This window comes from Scomber scombrus, chromosome 8 (assembly GCF_963691925.1).
Source record: "Scomber scombrus chromosome 8, fScoSco1.1, whole genome shotgun sequence".
Taxonomy (NCBI): domain Eukaryota; kingdom Metazoa; phylum Chordata; class Actinopteri; order Scombriformes; family Scombridae; genus Scomber; species Scomber scombrus.
In genome coordinates this window covers 2,153,121-2,172,310 of record NC_084977.1, presented here as the reverse complement: position 1 = coordinate 2,172,310, position 19,190 = coordinate 2,153,121, and the positions used below count along the sequence as shown (strand labels likewise).

The 19,190-nt window shown below is 39.2% G+C and overlaps 1 protein-coding gene across 1 annotated transcript in view; it reads left to right on the top strand.

Annotated features, from left to right (window-relative positions):
- The window catches only part of szt2 (SZT2 subunit of KICSTOR complex), a 106,680-nt gene that overhangs the window by 83,375 nt on the left and 4,115 nt on the right, over window positions 1–19,190 (top strand). The window contains exons 67-73 of the mRNA XM_062423812.1: window positions 1,546–1,620; window positions 9,085–9,150; window positions 13,131–13,344; window positions 15,766–15,943; window positions 16,041–16,163; window positions 17,270–17,792; window positions 18,931–19,041. Coding sequence (XP_062279796.1) covers window positions 1,546–1,620; window positions 9,085–9,150; window positions 13,131–13,344; window positions 15,766–15,943; window positions 16,041–16,163; window positions 17,270–17,792; window positions 18,931–19,041 — 1,290 coding nt within the window. The remainder of the gene's footprint in view (window positions 1–1,545; window positions 1,621–9,084; window positions 9,151–13,130; window positions 13,345–15,765; window positions 15,944–16,040; window positions 16,164–17,269; window positions 17,793–18,930; window positions 19,042–19,190) is intronic.

Below are 19,190 nucleotides of genomic sequence, written 5' to 3'. Positions count from 1 at the left end.
ACCTTGAGCCAGCACTACAGGTTGTAACAAACTGCTTAAGCGTTGGTGGAGCAAAATGTCACTGTGATGGATTTCCTACCTCAGGCAAGTCTCAAGACTCTTTTAAGTTGATTTTCTTGTTGCACGGAAATGAACGGTTGAATGGTAACCAGTGGACAATGTAGGAATTCAATGTATGTCATACACACTTTCTATTACTGCAAAACCACCAGTATGGAACTTATACTATCTTCAATTGAGGTTATTATAAGCAGTATATATATTATAGGGCTTCATTTTTCCATATAACATCAGTATCATTTATATACTCTATGGGTCAGTGACAAGTAATTGTTGTCAAGATGATCAATTCAAAAATATGTTAAAACTAGTTTTAAAAGCAGCATCAGGTTTGTTAAAATGTACATTTAGTATTTTTGTTGAAAATGTCAAATGGTTTAACCACAAAAGAATGATAAATATTACATATTTTATCACCTACAGTGTATTTAAGTGGACTTATACAAATAATGACTTCATTTAAAAAATGTAATTGGTTCCTGATCTCCATGATTCCCCAGAGTAAATGTAATATTTAGAACAATTGTATTCCATTACCTTTATTTAATATAAAAGTTATAATGTAAGATCATGCCAAACTAGTTGATATGGTAGGGTTTTTTGTAGATTTTTTCTTGCATAGATATCTTTATCTGACAGTAGAGAGACAGGAAATTACGGGAGAGAGAGGGGGGTGTGACATGCAGAAAGGTCCGCTGGCCGGGACTCGAACCAGGGTCCACTGCGTATATGGCATGCGCTCTAACCACTCGCTAGTCTGCACGCCGTTGATATGGTGTTTTATTGAGAATTTACTGTTTTTATTTGGTACAACGTTTTTATGGTTACACCACTTAGACATTTTTGCCATAATCCTCTAATATATTCTCTCAAAATGGATTAAAAGCAGAAATGTGATGCTGGGTCCACAAAAAAAGAATGTGTGTGAGTTATTCATACGTTTATTTTCACATTTTAACCCTTTAAATTTGACTCAACCACATGGACACAAAAAACCTCATTCACCCATATTTTCTTTATATAAAGACCATAATAATGTGAAAACATATTCCACTTGGCTTGAAAATAACTTTCACCAAAAGATGTTAAAGTGTGATCAGGTCTCCATGGGGCCACTGTGCTGTAGGTTTGACCCTGTATCTACTTTTCCAGCCTTATTATTCCAAGATAAACATTACAATTAGTTTCCTGCTGTCAGTTTTTTTACTGTTAGAACAATAATGAGCTACTTTATGTTGAGTGGGAAATAAACTCTTTTGACCTTATAGCAGAAAGTTTGTTCAGATGTGGTTGGGTAGTTAAATTGGTTTTTAAAGTCTCATCTTTATGAAACCTGCAGCTACTCAACTGGACTATCAGACCCTCCTCCACTCACTCTATTTAAAGTACCATCTTCCACATAGACAGCTTTATTTATGGGCAAGCCACACAGTAATAATGATATGTTTGTTAAATAACCATCTGACTGCTTCCTCCCTCTCCCAGGGGTGTTACTTCTGTGTGAAGCAGTACGCACTGGAGTGTTCCCGCATCCCCGTGGGCCAGACCGTCAACTCACAGGTAAATGCCCGACAACAGTCCGCACTGCAGTACGGATACACAACACTCACTTGTGTCTTTTGTAAGGATTGACAGCATAAAAGAGAGGATAAGAGAGAGAGAGAGAGCCCACACAATGATGTAACAGGAAATACAAAATAGAATGATTTAAATGTCTCAGTTTCACATGTGGGTGGACAGGTGTACTGATCTTTTATTATATTTGGTTTCACAAAGTAGGGTCCAGTCGCTCTAAGGGGCTGTGGAAGAGGTTCTTTTTTATTTTTAGGAGTAGAGTTTTCTATCAAAGTGCAGCTAAAAAAGAAAATATAGTCCCTGACAGATGCTGGTCAGGATAATAGGTGAGCAGAAAGGACATTTCCAACAAATATCCTTCTGTTCTGTTGAAACTTGGATCTCTAAGCGGTAATTGCTGTGGTTTTGTTAATTTAGTCTCTGTCTTCAGTGCTGTGATGTCATTACTGTGGGTTTGTCTGGGTCTTTGGTAATGATCCATGTTGTGGTGTTTTTACACTGAACTTTCCAGAGATGACTGATCAGTTCAAACAGTATTGAATAATAGTGAATGATGTCTGTCTCCTTGGGTTTGTGTTGATGAAGTTTGGTGCTCTTGTGTTTGTCTGTTCATCTGTGGTGGAGCTTTTTGCTCATAGTAACTACATTTATCAAAGGAAAAGGCTAGTGTTGTTCTATATTTTTCTTACTGTCAACAAATTCTATGAAATGATCAAAAACAACAATGTTTTAGTCCGCCTCTCCACACTTTCTGATTTCCTAGTCTGTCTGTAACTCTTAGCCCCAAGCCCATGGCTTGTAGTTGGAAACTAAGATATAAATCTTTAAAAGGGCTCACAAATATAGAGGTTTATTTTTTTTAAAGGCTCAGTAATCTCCTTAAACAGCTGGATACTGTAGTTTTTAGCAAATGTTACTTAAACAGGAGGATATAGTGCAAATCATTTACATATGATAAAAAAATAACCAAAGTAGTGTGATAATTCATCCAGATCCTAATATTGTACATTAAATATAAAATGATCATTTCCTCATCTTATTTTTCAATAATTTGTTAACCTCTAAATGTATGCCATAATGTCATAATGTCATAAAACATGTGAGAATGTATACTTGGAGTTGGATGTATACCCACTCCAGCAACTGAAGGTATTTTTTTTTCGGTCAAGTCCTTTTCAAAACGTAACCGCCTGTGAAGTTGAAATGCTGATACCCTCCAAGAGAGATTCTTCATCTGGATAGAAAATAACTTGGTTTCAGTACTTTCACTATCCAGTGTGTTATTCACACCATGTCACTTTTCAAACTTCATTGGGTTTTCCAATCCTCACCCTTTCACGCTGTGCTTTCTCAGAGATGAACTGCTGCAGGGAGAAAAAAACAAGAAGACAAACATGCAAAGCTGCCTGCTCTCTGATAATGTCAAAAAATGATAAAGTAATGTTTTCTTTAGAGGAATCAGTACAAAAACACAACACTGTATTCATGTCTCCATACAGCTGAATGTTGTGTTCTATATATGTATATTAAAGATAAAGGGAGCATAAAACCATTCGTTTATAACAAAATAGGTTTTATTTATGTTGTTCAGCCGTCAGAATAGTCTTCAGTTTGGTTTCTTCATTTTCAAAACACTGAGTTATAGAACAGTTTGGCTTTTTCTTCACACCAACACAAAGGTCTGGAACAGAGCTCTTCTCTAGGTATCTCCTGTGATGTGACATTGACAGTCATTAAACTAATTAGTGGTGAGAGAATGCTGACGTGACCTTCTGTGAAATGTCAGCAGTCCAAAGAGAAGAAACTTATATATCTGGCTTATCTTTGACCATAAAGGCCATATCATATTATCATATCATATTATCATATCATATTATCATATCATATTATCATATCATATTATCATATCATATTATCATATCATATTTCAAACTGAAAATTCACAGGCAAAGCTCCTTATTTCACTGTGAATTCACATCCATTACTGGATTCACTTTTGGCGGGAAAAGTAAATCGATGCAAATATTTCATGTCAATTTCAATTTAATGATCTATAACATGCAAATTCACACTATTGACCGTTAACAGTAAATGTGACAGTGTTGACCCTTGAGATAATGGAGAGCCATTCAAAACCGAATAAGCTATTGTAGCTTGCTAACTGTGCTATATCCATTTTAACTTATTCCAAATGAGGAGCTGGACTTTAAGCTAGAGCTAAATACAAAACAAACTGGACCAGAACTGGACTGACTTTGTTATTTCCACCATCTTCACAGCTTTATTTAGCCTCAAATATATACATATTTAAAGAGAGCAAAGCACAACACTCCTTTATTCTATACTTCAAACTGACATTTTTGTGTTTTATGCATAAACAGAAATTCAATTTTTCACATCTCTGATTGTGCATTTTTGAAAGAGCTCAAGCTTTTCAGTCATAACTCTAATCCCCATCTGCCAACACCCCACAGGTTAGTTTTCCTGCTCGCAGTCCTGGTTCTATATCAGGTGAACATCACTAATTGTATGTCAACTTGTGACTGATCCATTTTCAGATTTGATCCAGTGGACTTTGATGTGACAAAGAGTGATGCCTTCAAAGATGTCAGGGCTTGTTTGTCTCCCTTTAGTACTATTGTTGTCAGAATGTCTACAAAGTGATATAAGAAGTTAAAGCTACTCTTACTGTACCTTTCTTGCATTTCACACAGCACTTTGAAAAAACTTGAACAGCAACAACCCCTCCTCCCTCCTATGTCCCACCCCTGCACTCCCTTCCCCTCCGCGAACGCGCACTATATATATATAGTTTTCTTTTTCCACGCGGGAGGGGGCTGGAGGTGGAAGCCGTGGCCCACTTTTGTCTGTCATTGTCAGTCTCTACTGTCTGTTTACGGCTATCTCCGTGGATCATGGAAGTATTATAATGCCGTGGATCCACAACAGACAACAGACTCTCTTCCGGGTGGGGGTGCACGCGATTACATAATGCGGAAGGGGGAAACAGGCAGGTCGCTCGACCAATCATATCATTCGGACCGAATGATATGATTGGTCAGAGTTTTCACAGAATATTATGAGAATGGAATAATGATTAGTTTCTATGCCTGGTGGTGAGTGCCATTACCTTATTAATAGTATTTAACCTAAACAAAACAATGTGTAAAAATGTAACAAAGGTAAGGGTAGCTTTAACTGTCCTAAAAGTGTTGACGGCTTTATGCAGTGGTGGCAGAAAAGGGTTGAAGTGGTAAAAAAAGGAAGGAAGAAAAGCATTTAGTGCAGCTGTCCTTAAATATTCTGAAAAAAGTCTGGAAATTGACTAATTAGGCTTAAAATAACACTGTCCTAAATGAATTGAGAGAGGGATTTATAATTGCAGTTAGCATTTATCTGTTTTCCATGTATCAAAGTGAGAGACCATGTTAGAGTGGGAGGTTTAATTGGATGCTGTTGACAGTAATCCTCAATCACCCTAATATGGATGTCTTTCTTTGCCCACAGTTCACATGCTATCAATGCTCTTGTGTGCCATGTGAAGCAATATGTAATAGTTCAGTAATCAAATAATACGAATTCATTTATGGATCAACAGTACAATAGAATATGATTTCAATGACAGCATGAATGTTACTACAACAATAAGATGTTGGAGTGGATGAAATGAGTTTTGGTGTGAGGTGCTCAGAAATGAGGATGAATATTTTACACTAGTTCAGGCATCTGAGTTTCAATTCCTGAAGACACATGGGCATGTTCACATAAAAAATATTAAACAAGTAACTTTCATAATGTACATACATTCACATTGTATATGACCTCAGCTTGGGACACTAAAGTCATTGTTTTCACTGATTATTGTGGTCACACCTCATTAGAAGAGGTTGTATCTGGGTGGTTTATTCACAGATTGGTCCTATTATACACTGCTGATTGGTATTTGCACCATTTTTTTTAACCAAAAGTAAGACTGAATGCTCCTGAAAATGGTGTAACCACAAAAGTGTATTTTATACACGTACTGTGTATTTAAGTGTACTTGTAAAAAATAATTACTTAATTTAAAGACATCAAATAAAAAGAAAACTAATTTGACATTTAAATTTTAAAGCATTTTGTTAATAGTGAGCAGGACAACCATTTATTCTAAATAAGGTTTGATAAATGATGTCAAATTTGTTTAAAAAAACCTAATGTTGCATTGCAAAAGTGGATTATATTTATTCCACATTTTAGTTTTCATTTATTTTCCTCTATATAATCAGATTTTTATGAAAAAATCCTACTTACACTTATTGACACTGGGTTACATCACATCGATGACCCTTACAAAAAAATTGCTCGCTCGGTCTCTATCTGGACGAAATTTCGCAGCCGCCCATAAACACTTCTTATTGGTTGAAATGTACACGCTGCTTCCTGTTGACAAGCTAGCTAGCAGAAAGAGGGTTTGATTGGTTTGGAATATACTCGCGATAAAATCGTCACGCTGAATATCAGGACAGTTTCCCGCGAGATTTCGTCGCCGGTTCGCTCACTCGCTGTATGTCAGGATGCGGTATTATATGAATGATCATTTCTTCTTGTTGCTATTTAAACCTGTGTTAATACAACAGAAGAAATTAAATTATTCACCAAAATTATACATCTATAAATAAATAGCTGAGACTAATCACATGATTATTATCACGTTTCTAATATTACATTAACTGTCAACCTAAGATAAAATCAAATAATAATGTTACTCAGACAGATCATTAATGAACGCAGTGTGTGGATGAATGAAGTGTGTGTGATGCATGCAAACAAAACATAAAACCCATCTAGCTGGTGGAGACCAGAGGCCTGTACTACGAAGCTGGATTTTCTCTTATGGAGGTAACTTCAGGGTTAACTCTGGGTTTTCCGTCCTACGACGCTGGTTCACTTCTTACCGGGGTAAATCACCATGGTAACTTATGCTGAACGGCTAACCTGCTCCGGAGCAGGTTATGTTCTGGATAAGAGATCAACGAGTATAAAAGCACCACCTCCTGACCAATCAGTTCTCAGTGGCCTGACCATTCATAGTAGATCCTGTCCACATTGGTGCACGGATCGTGAGAGTTTAAAACTATCTGAAAGGTAGGCTACAGATTTTCAAGCTACATTAAGTTAATTTAATATTCAACATTCATTTGACATTAAATACAAACCTATTATGTGCTTCAACCATTTGAGTGAATGATGTCAAACCAACTGTATAACATACAGACTAATATCCCTCATGTGCCTCAAGGCTTATTTTTCAAATATATATTTAATATTTAAATAAATAAATAACCTTACCACCACTCCAGTTTCAGAACTTATTTCAGGAAACCTGACAAAAAGTCTCAATAAGAACATCTTGAGAGTAATCGCTGCAAAAGTGCAGAAAAACAGAATTTTATTCATATTTTTTAATTGACCAAAATATATATTTAAAAAATAAGCCTTGAGGCACATGAGGGATATTAATCTGTATGTTATACAGTTGGTTTGACATCATTCACTCAAATGGCTGAAGCACATAATAGTTTTGTATTTTGAATGTCAAATGAATGTTGAATATTAAACTTAATATTAACTTAACTTAATGTCATAACGAAAGGAAGGACACTGAGGAAGCGCTATGCCTGAAACATCTGTACCGTAATAAAGTGAAATTGAGTGATCAGAGTGCTGTCTGGACTCCGTTTATATTGTCCGATGAATTAATATTGTCTCACGAATTTACTCATTAACATAGTCTGCAATGTTCTGCCAGCATTCCTTCCTGGCTTATGCTGCAGCAACAGTGTTGCTTGTGGCCTGATGATGTGTTTGAATTGTTCATATTTATGAAGAATAATTGTCTGCTCCTCCATCGTGTACGATGTATGCTGCTCTGCAGGGTTTCTCCATGTTTGTGATTGGTCAGACGCTGCAAACACCTTTAACCCTTTTATGTGAACTCGCACTGATCAAGATTGGAAAACCCTGGGTTGAATTACCGAGTTGATAACCAGCTTCGTAGTACCGTTTATCAGGATTGTGAATGTCAGGGTAAATCAACTCAGGTAACGGAGAGATATCCAGGGTATGTTAATCCAGCTTCGTAGTACAGGCCTCAGGAGGAAGAGAAAAGACAGAGGTTAACAAGGAAACCACACAAACAGGATGTAACCTTAACCAACCAGGTGCAGGTTAGTTTTCTGACACCCTTTTCAACCCCGCCCACCAGCTTCTGAACCAGGAAACCAAACCAACTTCACAAGCATAAGGCAGAGAGAGAGATGTCACACCAAACAAACAATTTAACTGCTGGTGAAACAATTCTGAAGAAAAACAAATCACAACTCAACATGCTTTTCTCAGACGTATTGTCAAAGATTTTGGTGAAATTTGTTCAAAAATTGGATGAAAATTGGTAGCATCTGAATGAAGACCTGTGGATATATGCTAATAGATTTTGTCAAACTTTTGTCACACATTGGTTGATAGGCGAGAAAAAGTCTCTGACTGCAATATTGATGAAAATTCTTGAACCAATCCCAGTTCCGCTAGTCATGACCAAACTTTTTACAGTGAATTGAACATGACCGTAGAACATGTGGAAACAGTTTCATTCAAATTGACGTAGCTAATTATGAGATAGAAACTTCATGCATTTGTGGTGCCCCCTAGTGGCAGAATATTCCAGGACTGCCCAGTAAAAGTTTGGTTACGATAGCTTAAACCAGTTTTGAGTAAATGTCCACAGTATAGGTACATTACACAATACACTGAGTAGACACTGCTCATCTGGATTACATTACCTCACATGTTTAAAGGTTTGCCCAAACTCTAAAACATATCGGTCCTGCATGTGTGTGTGGATCCATATTTTTCATCTTCTTTCCAACTCAAAACCTGATGTCATTAACCACACAGTGCACATTTTTCTTTATTTACCTCATTAAAAAGTTCATTGTTGTCAGTCCTTGTTGTTTTCTGACCTGCTGAATGATGGTGATCTGTTTCATCCATGCAGTGTTTCAAACTGAAAATGCAGGATGTGTAGTGTTGTCTCTAGCTTACTACAGCAAATGAATGGTGCAGGAACATAAGCAATTTGGCCTCTGCTTTGACAGTATCCTGGTAATTACTGATAAATAAGACAGTGTTATGCACAGCTAGATTGTCCTGTCACCACCACTAAGTTAATTTAGCAGTAAATATATTCGGGTATTGATGTTTTACACATAAACAACTATAAATCTGGTGATGTTTGCAGTTCTACAGCTCTGTTGTGTGTCTCATTGGAATGTGCAGTATGCAGAGGGTTTTAGAAACCATGTTCCAATTTATTATTGTAACATTCCCTCAGTTTTCCATTCTCCTACCTGTCCATCTGTGTGTGTGTGTGTGTCTGCCTAGTCCCACCTCATGTCATCTCTCCATCAGGGCAGCCTCCTCACCAAACCTCGTTGCAAGCCGTTTCCAGATGCCACCCAAGTATCTGACTGTGCGGTATGTCCCAGCCAATTCTCAAAGGAGGGGTGTCTCACTACAATCAGGCTTCACCCCTCCCCGCCGCTCTGCTTGCTGCCATCAGTCCTGGTCTCTTCCTTTTTTCTAAATCTACATGTCTGTCCTCTTTGTCTCTTTGGGGGATGGATGGATTTCAGTGTCTAATGAAGTGTGCATTCAAACCTGTGGGAGCTACGACTCCTACGACATTGAGCTCGACTGTTACAGTTAATAGCGGGGACCAGGTGTAGGTGGATTCAGTTTCACTCGGGCAAAGGTTGAGTATTTCGAGGTCCAGCCTGAGTCTAGCTCCTCTGTAATTTCTCTTTCCTCCTTGATTTTCAACATGCCGTCTGTCTCCGTGCTTGCTGGTTTGGGTGTCGTTGGTATCTCTGCTTATGATTCGCTAAGTGCCCGTGCCATTCCTCTGATAATCTCATAATGTTTCCTCTTGCATCTTTAATCGCTCGGGGATTGACTGGAGCCAGAACTTTCTGCCAGGGTCTTTTCCTACTGTCAGTTTCATATCTGTTTGGTTTTAAAGGGTCGGTCATTAAAAAACGCGGGTCTGAAAACTGCTGTTGCTCTGCCAGCTGTACATGATTGTATTAACAGACTGAACAATTGGGTTGGATTTTATGACTTTGAATCTGTGCAAATCATATTTATTTTAATAACTGCATATGTGCAAATAGTTCCCCAAGCTCCTCTGTTCAAACTTAACATGCTACCACTAACCTTTGAATAGGCAAAACAACTACATCAATGCATAAGGTACTAAACTTTACATAGCTGTATCATTAAGTGAATGTACCTCTATCAGTCAGTGATCACTTTGAACCCCTTTCACTTAGTCTGAAATCTTGTAGTAGTTATCAGATATAAAATAATTTAAAATATGGTGAAAATGAAAAATATATGGCTAAAAAGATCCTGGAAAGTTTGTATACCTGAGAGTTCTCTATGGGCCTCAAACTTACACCTGAATCCTGACGTTACACACACCTTTTCTGACCCGACACAACTGAACACACCCGCTACTGCTGAATTTGAGACCTGAACCTAACTTGACACAAGAGACTATATTTTTATTTCTTTTACAAAGACAAACTTAACGTTTTGGTTTGGAAAGACTTTCGCACACAAAAAAATCACTAATCTCACAATAGCACCAGACCCATGAAGTTACATGAGCTAGCATTGTAAATTCAACCAGATAACTAACTGTTGATCTAATCAGGCCTGTCACGATACTTTTATTGGACGATATATTGTCTAAAAAATAATCGCGATAAACAATATTATTGTCATTTGAAGATCATTTTATACCACTAATATAATGATAATATAATAGTATTATAATACAGAGGGGTGGGGGGTGGGACTGGAGAGTGGACTGTCATTATGGTTGGGAACAGAGTTATTTACCTTTAATTCTTCTACAGTCTCCACTCAGGACGGACACAGTGAGGAATGGAGGACACTACTTTCTTAACCAATGTGACATGAATAGCCTCTTAGCTGCTAATGTGAAGTGTGGAAATACTTAGGTCAAAGAAATGATCACGGTCATGTCCATGTATCATATGATAAGTCCATATATAGACATGATGATGTTGATAAATGTTATCGTTTGATAAGTCCATAATATAATTATTGTGACAGGCAATACCCACACTGCAGTCAGCTACCAGCATGTAACACTGCACCATCTTAAAATAAATGATGTGTCTTACTTAGAAAAGATTCACCTTCACCAACATCAGCCCGATGAACATGGCTTTTAAATTCGGCACATATTTCTAAGCAGACCAGTAGATATAATGCAGAAAAGAACTTTGTACAAGCATGAGGGTGAGGCTCTTTAGGAGTTGGAAGAGGAAGGTTGGAGGTTTTTTATATGTTGTCACAAGGTCAGAATGTTCCCACAAAGCAGCGACCTTCCCTAATCACTGGGGATGTTAACAAGTTCCCCTTTTGGACTGTTTTGCTTTATTTCATCCATTACTGACCAGCTGCTCAGCAGGCTACCGCAGCGCAGCGGCTATGCTCTGTCTTTCGTCACGCTTCCCAGCAGGCATTGCATATCTGCTTATGACACATGACATGCATCAACGCAAGTGATTGGCAGAGAAATGAGAGAGATGATTTTCTTATTCAGTTACATTGTGAAATGAATCCAACCTGAGCCAGAAGCTTTAGGTTAAAAAAAACCAAACAAAGCTTGATTAAGACTTGTCGGGATGTGACGGGTTCAGGTCTGGTTGCTGACCTGCAGTCCACACATATCTTTATGTGGTCTGGATTACTGTTGTGGTACCCTCACAAAGGACCCATTTTAACCCTTTATCGGGCAAATAACTATATTTGGCAATTTCCATAAACATCCAAAATAGCCTCCCCATGCCTCTCTGTGAGGTTCTAGAACCATGTGGATATTTTATATATAGACTTATATATATAGACTTTTTGTCAAATGTTTTACCCTATACCGGTGAGGAACACCGGTGACTTCATTAACATTGATTTGCAACATAAGAATTAAAAGTTTTGAGTCACAAAAGCAAAAACGTAATGTAATATCCCCCAATAACTCTCTAGGGTTGACATTTTTATTGTTGTTATTCAATGAATGCTCTATAAAGGGTTAAAACACTATTATTTAATATGGCTATTACTATCCATTGTGTGTGTGTGTGTATACATGTACATAATGCAAGTTTAATTATTTCTGTTTTCCAGGACAGGAGTATGCAGGGGGTACAAACTTCAAGCAAAACCATTTAAAATTTTCCCATGATGACTAATCTTTTGCTTTTTTTTTCTCCAATCGACTTGCTTTGCGTATTTTCTTCCTCCTGGATGACTGCAGTGATTACAGCTTCTGCCGTCTACGTAGCAGCTGTCATTAATTAAAGTTCCACCGAGTCAGGCTGACAGGAGACGAGCCGCGGCCCCGCGACTCAACCTAACAATTTGTTCCTGTCAAAGTTACATGGGGCGTTTAATTAGCCGGAACATGAATAGTTTGGGATTACAGGTTTGGAAATAATAAAGCTTGATAGTCAGGAGGACACACGGAGGAAATGTTGTGCCTCTGAGCTGAAAGAGATCTCTGCAGTCCCAGTGGCTTCCTGGCTCCATAGATAGCAGGCTAAGAGGTCACGCTTAATTTGTCTGCCAAGTCTGCAGGAACACCAGCGGGGAGAGAACAGTTAATGTTCATCTTTTCATTCCTCTGTTCCAAAAGAATATTCTTCTTCTCTCTTATCTGTGCGGGCTGGATGGTGATGAAAGTCTCCTGCCCTTTTTGCTCTTGTTACAACAGTCTGGACAAGTGTAGAGGCAGGGAGAAGGTGTGAGACACTGACACAGAGATGAAAGTTTCTTCTGGCTCTTTGATTTAATAAAGCCTATTTGTATATGTTCCAGGCAAATGGTCCGGATGAAAGTAAATGCAGGAGTAGCATTTAGCTCTCCCTGTAAACTCTCACTGCGCTGTAATTAACTGTGCAGTTCAGCCATTTGCATTTGTAATGAACGCTTTTGTCAGTCGCCTTTTGATGTTTGAATTTAATTAAATAAGATACTATTATGAATGCGATTGATATCAAAGTTGCTTACAAAAGGCTCCCGGATTAATGGGAATAACAGAGCAGCGGGGCCTCAAGGTGCGCGGCAAAAATAGCAGGTGAGGCAGGGAGCAGCTGGAACGGCAGGGTGTTCCTCTTCAAAAGCAAAGCAGCTTCATTAATGGATGATTACACAGAGAAGCGTTCAGGGAAAGCCTTGTCTGCCAGATTCTATTGATTTTTTCTCCAGAGCGGTCCATGTAATGAGAATGAGTGTGGAGTCAGAGCAACCCCTGCAGCTGAGAATACACGTGTTAGCCGTGGCTTCTTGTGCCTCAGAGACAAACTGTGATTATCAGCCAGTGATGCCGTGCTGCTAACTGCTTTGTCCAACCCCTCTGTTTTTAGCTCTCCATGCTCTTCACTGAAGAATGTGATAAGGTGCGGGACCTGATGCACGTTCACTCCTTCAGCTACGACTTCCACCTAAGAGTGGTTCATCAGTACTTGGTCGGCTGCCACATGACGCTGCGACAGGGCTACCAGCTCACAGACTTCCTGGATGACTTCATCTCTCATCATCCAGATATTCCCAAGTTTGGCCGTAACCACGTCTTCCAAGGTGACTTGAGTGTATAGTCATATTTTTTTATTTATATCAGTACATGATCAATTTTGAGCATGCACACAAGTTCTAGAGAAGCTGCCCTGCAACTCTAGTTTCTCTGGACATCTAGAATCACCAGCAGTGAGCACATTCACTAAAGGTATTCAAACAACTACATCTTAAAGGACTAAAAAGACTGTAAATGTGTCAGATATCACTTGATATGACTAACTCACACTGTTGAAGCTCAATAGAAGCTGATCATCTACTTTATAATGACTGTGTGGATTTAGTCCCATTCCTCCTGTTCATACTGACTATTAAAAGATGCTTTTTTACTGTTCATATGGACACCTTACTGCTGGTTTAAGACACATTTAAAGAATTGTGAACATTTCCTTTAAGTGACATCTTTCACTAACATGGAGTTAAACACCCCTGATTCAGCTGTGAAGCTCAGACTGCTGAAACTCATCTACTTTTAAATGACTGTGTGGACACACTGTGGAGTTTCTCCTCCATCACTTCCATTGAAAGCACATTTGAAAGAGATCTTTTAATAGTCAGTATGAACAAGAGGAATGATTACAGAGAGGACAACGTCACACATTTAAAAATTGTGAAGCCGTCCTTTAATACTGTGAGATTAAATGAGCCTAATTCACAAAAAAGGTGCAAATACAACTTCCCTAAGTTACTGGTTTGCTCAATGTTTTGAATAAATGTGTTCATTCAGTATGGCTGCCATTCTTGCAAGATACAGACATATAGTCAGCAATGAGTCAGTTAACCAAGGATATATATTCATGTTACCATGAAGAGGATACTTGTCTGTGCAGGGGCTTTTGTCAAAGATTCATTTGCAACCTCTACATGGTTTGTGTAGCTCTCTTAGTGCTCTTGAAAAAAGAAAAATAACTATTCTCTGCCTCAGCCTTATCAACTGAAGTGTGCAAAATATGCAACAGGCCTTATTCAACAGAATCTTCTGGAAACAGGCTGAACAGAATGTTATTTTTAGCCCGTGTCTGTGTTGCTGTGTTCATGATTTAGGAGTGAGATTTAGTTTGGAACTGGTTTATTACAGCCTGGGTTTTATTTTGTATGGCTCTGGTCATCAGCCAGTGTACTCAAGAAAGTAATACTAGTATGTCCAGCAGTACACAAGCAGTCAGACAGTCAGACAGGTTGGAAGATAACAGTTTATCTACATTATCTAAATCACTTTATTTGGAGGTCAAAGTGAAACTAATAACTTATATTTGCAGTGAAGACTTTGACGGAATTTAATAAAAAGTATTAAGCTAAGTATAAAGCCGATTCTGATAGAAAACAAAGTCGTAGCCATGTCAGTAGACAATAAATCAGATATGGATGTCGCTGCAAAGAAGCTTCACACACATCTTCAACCCTGCAGCACAGAACATCTTTACAGTCACCACAGTTTCAAGATGAGAACACAAAATGAGTAAATGCTCAATATGCTCCCACTCTCCCCTTTTGTTACTGAGTTCTGTTGTTCAACCACGGACAGAAACGTGTTATGATGTCACAGTGAAGTTGACCTTTAACCTTGTAAAATGTCATCAGTTCTCTCGTTATGGCCAAAAATGTGTTGTCACAGTGACCTTTACCACCAAATTCTAATCAGTACATCCTTGAGAGCAGTAGTCCTCACTACCAGTCTGTGCCATGTGAAGAAGGTCCATCTAGACATTGCTTAGATATCACGTTCATGATAGAAAACATCATGACTGTCATCCAAGCAGAGGCATTACAATAAAAACAATAACAATTAAAATACATATTTTTAGACAGTATATTTTTCTTTTTCTTTCTTTTTTTAAATAATAGTTTACCAAAAAGATCTTACATTCTATATCGAGACCTTTTTGGCACTATGTATCAAAAGCATAGATGTGAAAAAAAGCCTCTCTTCTTTAATAAGATATAAGATCAGTTCATTTCTTTTTAGCATCATAAAAACACAAATACATGAAACAAACACAATAAAAACACAATAATACAATTAAATACATTAGGAGTGCTGCCATTATGCACACAATTAAGAATAAAGGATGATAAAAAAGTAAAATGCTAAGCTGTGTGAGGAACCAAGAGGCAGTTTAGAATGAATGCAGCCACTTTCATTACATGGCTATATGTCATTATTTGTGTTGCAGGTGATTGTACCTGTTCTCTTGTTGGTAGACTAAAAATCAAATTGCTTCACTGCCATAAAAAAAGAGATGAGTTCAATCCTGACTACAAGATGAGTTTTCCTCTGTGTTAGGTGTGATTGAAGAGATAACAGATAGATACAGTATTTGAACATTTCTTTATTCACATGATGGTTTTAAGGGTCTGTGGGTGGACAGGAAGAATTATGATATGCTATGATTATGTTTCTGAGAGTCTCTGATCCTTGTTCACCAGGGAGCTTCTTCATCTCCACCGGGATGATCACCGCTCACCAGCTCTACAATTACATCACTGACCACGCCAGCACTTACGGCATGAAGCCCCTCCGCATGTCTAAGGCTGCAGCCACCACCGACAACAAGAAAGGGGCGTCTGACCTGCATGAGTATGCACTGGTGGCTCTGTGGAACAGGTGAAAAGACATCTCAAGCACACAATAGAATTGGTTTTGCATCAACTGCTGAATTTAAACTTTCTCTTCCTTTTTTTTTTTTCCTGTCTTGCTTTAGTTCGGGCTCCTACAAGGATCTGGAGGGCCTGCACCACCATGATGACTTTGACGTGTCCCTGGTGGTGTGCCATAATGCCGCTCCATTTGAGGAGCAGTCAGATGGGGAGAGGCATTTGCTGAGGTAAGGAGATATGTACAGATGGGTGACAAATGAAGCCTTATTTTTTGTAATATTACGAAGGTGAAAAAGGGCAGTCATTGAAATGTGTTTATGTGGGAGTTGAAAGTAATACCCTGATCAAATATAACTCCTAGGTTCCTTACAGTGGTGCTGGAGGTCAGAGTAATGCCATCCTGAGTAGTTATATCATCAGATAATGTGTTTCTAAGGTATTTGGGGCCAAGCACAATAACTTCAGTTTTTTCAGAGTTTAATAGCAGAAAGTTTCAGGTCATCCAGGCCTTTATGTCATTAAGGCAGTGATTTTTCAAACTTTTTCAAACCAAGGCTGACTCAAATTACACCATGGACCCTAACTTGATAGGGTTTTGTCCCAGGATCCCTTATTGGCTAAGATTAGTTCTTTAAGATGTTTTATTACAGAAACAGTCATACATGTTGTCGTTATGTAACTTATGGATGGAATTAGAGTGAAAATAAATGATTCCCCTTTTTGCTGGGGAACCACTGTAAGGACCCCTGGGGGTCCCTAGACCCCATCATGACAACCACTGCCACAAGGCATACTTGTAGTTTAGGTAACGGATTGGTTTCATCTACCTACATTGGTAAGTATAATTGGGTCTCATCTGCTTAACAATGAACATATTTGAGGTGTTTCTAATAACATTACTCAGGGTTGGTCTGGTGTGACCATTAGCTTATTGGTGGCTAATGTTAGCAAACTTAACATAAACATTGGTTCCCAAGTGACATCACTGAGTCAGTCAGGTACTTCTGTTAAACTACATTTTTATCATTTGATCTGAAAAGTTGTTTCCTGCCCGTGTTCTCAATCATACCAACTAATGATGTCCCTTAAACTACTATAAAGCACTGTCAAGAAAAATGGATGGAAATGAAGTTCCATTGTTCTGTGATTACCGTTTGAGCCATAGTGACTCAGTCTTTTCTTAAATGAATGTTTGATAGTTGGCCAGTCATGATTCATTCATGGTTTTCCTTCCTCTGTATGTCTGTGAACAGTGGAACCATGAGTCAGTTGGTCTCTAATCCTGTCATTAAACTGAATGTTCTTCTGAACCATCATATACCTGTATGTGTAGGTTACGCTTCTATGTGATCATGACCAGTCAGAGAGAGCTCTTCCCCCGCCTCACTGCCGACATGCGCCGTTTCAAGAAGCTTCCTCAGATCCACCGTGATCCAGCCGAGCCGGGCGGCCGCCCCCCCGCAGATCGAGGAGAGGCCGGTGGGTCGCGCGGCGCCGAGCAGGACCTCTGGGAGGAAACGCCATCTGAAGCCGCGGCTACCTCCACCCCAAGTGACGGCAACGAGTTTTACCCTCTGGTGGGGATGACGGGGGGCGCAGAGGGTCATGGGCTGCTCTATCCCTCCCCTCTGTTCCCCCTGCTCAACAACGAGGTGGCGATAGCCCGTAGGCAGATCCAGGTGAGCGTGGAGCAGGCCATGGGTCACTGCCGCAGGGATAACCTGTGGAGGAGGCTGTTCCACGGGGAGCACCTGGCCCTCGACAAGCTGAAGCTCACCAAGCTGTCGTTCAGTGAGCTGGAGGAGCTGCTGGAGGCTGTGCAGAGCCGCTCAGTGGGGGAGATCGACCCACAACTGGTAAGCCTTCCACTTTAACCCACCTTCCAAAATGAACCTTCCTTTGGGTTCACCTTATATAGCCTGGTCAATAGTTTGGAGAACATTTAATCCTTACATACTGCTCATATTCTGACTCTACTAGGGCCCAACCGATGCTGGATTTTTGGAGCCGATGCCAATAAGTTAAAAAGTAGTTAAATAATTCCAACATCGATATATTGAAAAGAAAAAAAAAAAGATTTTCCATTTTTGTAAATTGTGGGTCACATTAGGAACAACAGTGTAAAAGAATTGTGGATAGTGTGTTTTTACAGCTCTCAAATATTTATAATGGGTCAAATTTGACCTGTAATCTTGGTTTATTACAACTTGGGTCTTATTTTTGTAGTTCTGGTCATCATTCCTGTTGGTTAGAAAAACACTGTAGTCACCAAGTTTATTGCTGGGATCTGGAAACACAGTGAGATCTGTACAAAGGAGTCAAACAGCGTAAGTAGGGTAAAATTATAACCCAACACACGTTCTGTATTGGCTTCAGAAACAGGACACACTCATTGTTTTTCACATTACAAGTAACTCTCAGGTCAAGACCAAGTCCCAAACTTTGTGTTTCATGGTCTGCACTGCCAGTTACATCTTCCCCTCCTCATCGTGCCACATGATTGGCTGCTGCCAGATTCATTAAAAGTACATTCATGAGGTGCCCTGGTGGTCGAGGGGTCACAGCGTCCCTGGTTTGAATCCGGCCGGGGACCTATGCTGTCTTTCCCCTCTCTCCCCTTGTTTCCTGTCGGCCTCTATGCCAAGTACTGTCTAAATAAAGGCAAAAAAAAGCCCCAAATAAATCTTTTTTAAAAAGTACACTCATTGCACTTTAATAGTGTCTTTTAATCTTTAAGCTGGGGGACGTTATCAAGTCATTCCAAGTCCAAAAGTCTAAGTAAGGTTTAAAGTTAATGGTGTTACAATCAAAGTGGAGCTGTAAGTTTCTATAGTTGAGTTTGACTGAAGTCTGACTCCAGTACAAGACGTGAAGTGAAGCCTCACCTTGTAGTTCTAACAGGTGAATAAAAGAGAGAGCTGGCAGGTTGTTTTCAGAGATGGTTTCTAATAAACAGAACACAGGTAGTTGTAATGACTCTGTGATGTGTTTCAGGACTGTTTCCTCACCATGAGTCCAGCTTGGTACCAGAGTCTGATCAAAGTCCTGCTGAACCGCTTCCCTCAGAGCTGCAGACACTTCGACGACAATGGCATCCAGTATCTGGTGAGAAGATGTTTTTTATTTCCATTCTGAGTTAGTACAGGCTGGTCAGAGGTGATGGGTCTAATGGAGAGAAGAAGAGAGGGGAAGACTTATTTAATTGTAAGAACATAGTCTGTAGAAAACGGTCCGAGCTCAGTGTTTAAATGTAA